Source organism: Quercus suber, unplaced genomic scaffold (genome assembly GCF_002906115.3).
Source record: "Quercus suber isolate HL8 unplaced genomic scaffold, Cork oak 2.0 scaffold_72, whole genome shotgun sequence".
Classification (NCBI taxonomy): Eukaryota; Viridiplantae; Streptophyta; class Magnoliopsida; order Fagales; family Fagaceae; genus Quercus; species Quercus suber.
This window is the reverse complement of record NW_027069537.1, coordinates 1,495,810-1,499,320: the sequence shown is the minus strand read 5'-3', so window position 1 is coordinate 1,499,320 and position 3,511 is coordinate 1,495,810. Positions and strand designations below refer to the sequence as shown.

At 38.2% G+C, this 3,511-nt stretch overlaps 1 protein-coding gene across 1 annotated transcript; it reads left to right on the top strand.

Moving 5' to 3' along the window:
* The first annotated feature begins 532 nt into the window (after positions 1–532).
* Positions 533–3,310, top strand: LOC112032234 (probable receptor-like protein kinase At5g24010). The gene has a single exon (XM_024065003.2). The coding sequence runs from the start codon at positions 605–607 to the stop codon at positions 3,140–3,142; it is 2,538 nt and encodes an 845-aa protein (XP_023920771.1). The 5' UTR covers positions 533–604; the 3' UTR covers positions 3,143–3,310.
* The last annotated feature ends 201 nt before the right edge of the window (positions 3,311–3,511 follow it).

Sequence of the window (3,511 nt, the reverse complement as noted above, 5' to 3'; positions counted from 1 at the left end):
TTTTTCTTTTGAACAAAAAAATCTATCCCAGCCTCACCCCATCCCTAATAATTTAGACCCGACAATTCTGTTTGGCCTACTTCCGCTGGTACTTCACAGCATGCCATTGCCACTCCCAAGAACTTTACATTGAGAGGATATTTCCTTGATTGGCGACATGCATTTTTGGTGAATCCGTTTAAGTTTTGCATGATTGAATCACCATTCCAATTAGGTAGAAAGTATATATATATATATATATTTTTTTTTTTTTTACAATATATAACATAATTTAAATATATACGCGTATGAAGTCCTTTTTTAGAGTATAGAAAGTATATATATATATATATATTTTTTTTTTTTTTACAATATATAACATAATTTAAATATATACGCGTATGAAGTCCTTTTTTAGAGTCTTGAACCTCAATCCTCATTTCTCACACCCCTCGTACATTTACACTTGTAAATCAACCACCAAAGTTATTTGGTGCTTAAAGTATATACTTTTAAGTCAAGGTCTTTGTTTAACATTTTTCAATTTGATATTTGCATACTGTTGATTATTATTACCAACTTTATTACATCCTCAGCAACCCATCATAATTAACACTGAAGAACTATGCTGCTCTCACAAAAATCCATGGAAATGGTTCACTCCCATAAGACTCTTTTCCAACTCTGCCTTCTCTTAACTCTCCACTTCTCTTCACTTCTGCTTCTCTCATCAGCTAACAGTACTGTTCCTGACAAGTACTTCATCAACTGTGGAGCAAGCTCCAACACCACCGTCAACGGTCAGGTCTTTGTTGCCGACAGCAATTCCCTTTCTTTCTCAACTGGGAAAAGCGAAGAAGTTAGAAACACATCAGCTTGGATTCCAGAACTCTATCAAACAGCAAGAGTTTACAGACAGCCGTGTTCGTATAGCTTTGAAATCGACCAGAATGGTACGTACATAGTACGCCTCCATTTCTTTGCTTACTTGTCACGTGCTAATCTATATGATGCGTTGTTCAATGTTTCGGCTTCTGGGTTTTCACTTTTAACCAATTTCAGCATCCGAAACAGTAGTAGTTTTCCAGTGATAAAGGAGTACTTGCTCACCATTCCACAGGGAAAGTTTAGAATCCAATTCATACCTTCTCAAGACTCGTCTTTGGCTTTCGTAAACGCCATAGAAGTCTTTCTTGCCAACGAGACCCGCATCATTGATTATGCCCCTCACGTTAGTTCTGCTCGAAATGTTAGTAACTACACTGGTTTGCTCTCCCAGGCTCTGCACACAATCCATAGGATCAACTTTGGAGGTTCCCAAATTGATTACGATGAATTGTGGAGGAAATGGATAGCAGATGATAGTTACTTAATACTCCACAGCGATTCTGCGAAGAACAGCACGCTTTATAGTCAAACGCTTAATTACGATTCTGAACTGGCCACAAAATATACTGCCCCAGATCGTGTCTACCAGACAGCCAAACAATTGAAGACAGGTTCTAACGGCAACGCCAGTCTCTTAAATTTAACTTGGAGTTTTCCTGTCAGTAAGAATACTAAACACTTTGTTCGGGTCCATTTCTGTGACATAGTAACCAAAACACTCAATGACATAAGGTTCAATCTTTATATATATAGCAACTTTGATAAATTGATTGATCCTTATATTATAACTACAAACTTCGCTACTCCCTTTTTCATCGATTTTGTGGTTGATTCAGATGATTCTGGATTTACCAATTTTAGTATAAGTCCTTCAGAGAATAACTCCAGCATTCTTAATGCGTTTTTGAATGGGCTGGAGATTATGGAGTTCATGAAGACATCAGGTCCCATACTGGATGAATGTGAACCAGTTACAAACAAGAAACACTCCCCTGTTATAATGATCATTGCTTCTGTATGTAGTGGGGCATTTGTAATTTTGATGACAGTTGTGGCGTTGCGTTTGAAATGCAGGAAATCATCAGCGCCTGATCAAAGTTTGACAGCGCTTCTTTTTGGAGGGATAAGTTTAAACAGGTTGACTGATAGTAGTGCTAATTCATCCCTGCCTTCGAATCTGAACCTTAGTTGGAGGATATCTTTAGGTGAAATACAGTACGCAACTAAGAACTTCAATGCAAAATTTTTGATTGGTGAGGGTGGATTTGGCAAAGTCTATAAAGGAACTCTTCGGAATGGTACGAAAGTGGCAGTAAAACGCAGTGAAGCAAGGCATGGGCAGGGTATTGAGGAATTCCAAACGGAGATCATTGTGTTATCTCGAATCAGGCATAACCATCTTGTTTCTTTGATTGGATACTGCGATGAAAGGTCTGAGATGATACTGGTTTATGAATTTATGGAAAATGGGACTCTAAGAGAACACCTCTATCATTCAAATGACAATTCTGAGACCACATCTTCACCGTCTGAATTATCTTGGAAGCAAAGACTTGAAATTTGCATTGGCGCTGCCACGGGCCTACGTTACCTACACACTGGTCCGGCTGGAGGAATCATTCACCGTGATGTGAAGTCCACAAACATTTTGCTTGATGAAAATTTTGTGGCTAAGGTTGCTGACTTTGGCCTTTCAAAGTCGGGCGTTCCCGATCCAGAACATTTGACAATGGCTGTAAAGGGTAGCTTTGGTTATCTTGATCCTGAATACCTTGTCACCCTACAGTTGACCGAAAAATCTGATGTGTACTCTTTTGGAGTTGTACTTCTTGAAATTCTCTGTGCTAGACCGGCTATTAACAACTTGCTTCCATTGGAGGAGATGAACCTAGCTGAATGGGGGATGCTGTGGCAAAGAAAAGGCCAACTTGAGAAAATTATTGATCCAGTGCTAGTTGGTAAAATCAAGCCTAGTTCATTGCGAAAGTTTGGTGAAACAGCTGAGAAGTGTTTGAAGACAAATAGTGCTGACAGGCCTAAAATGCATGAAGTGCTATATGACTTGCAATATGCACTGATGCTTCAAGAAACTGCAATGCACGCAGACCCAGGTGAAGACAGCACAATAAATACTTCATTGCAGTTGCAGATACCTCTTGCTTGGCAATTGCCTTCTGATGGAATCCTAAAGGAGGAAGATGATCATACACCCATTGGAGGGGATGATGATTCTGATATATCAGCTAGTGAAAGTCAAAACCGAATTGAGGATTGATGGTGCTAGCCAGTCTTCACTGGTTTGAGGTACAGTAGCTTTATTAAGTTTATGTGGCTTCCTGTGATCCTGTCACCATTAAACTGTAAAATGCTAAAGGCTGTCTGTAAAAACTGTTGCACTCTTGCTATGGCTTTTTTATTTAATCAAGAATTATTGTATTACATATTTGAATATTATTATTGATAGCATAACACGTCTACTTAAAAAAAAATTAACCTTGAATTTGTAAGGGTTTCTTAAATTCACAAGATGGTAGATTCCGAAATTCATCACAAAAGAGAGACACAAGGCTGTAATTTTTTTTTTTTTTTTTGAGAAGAAGACTGTAGTTTTTATTAAGAAGAAACTTCCAAATTGGTTAAAACT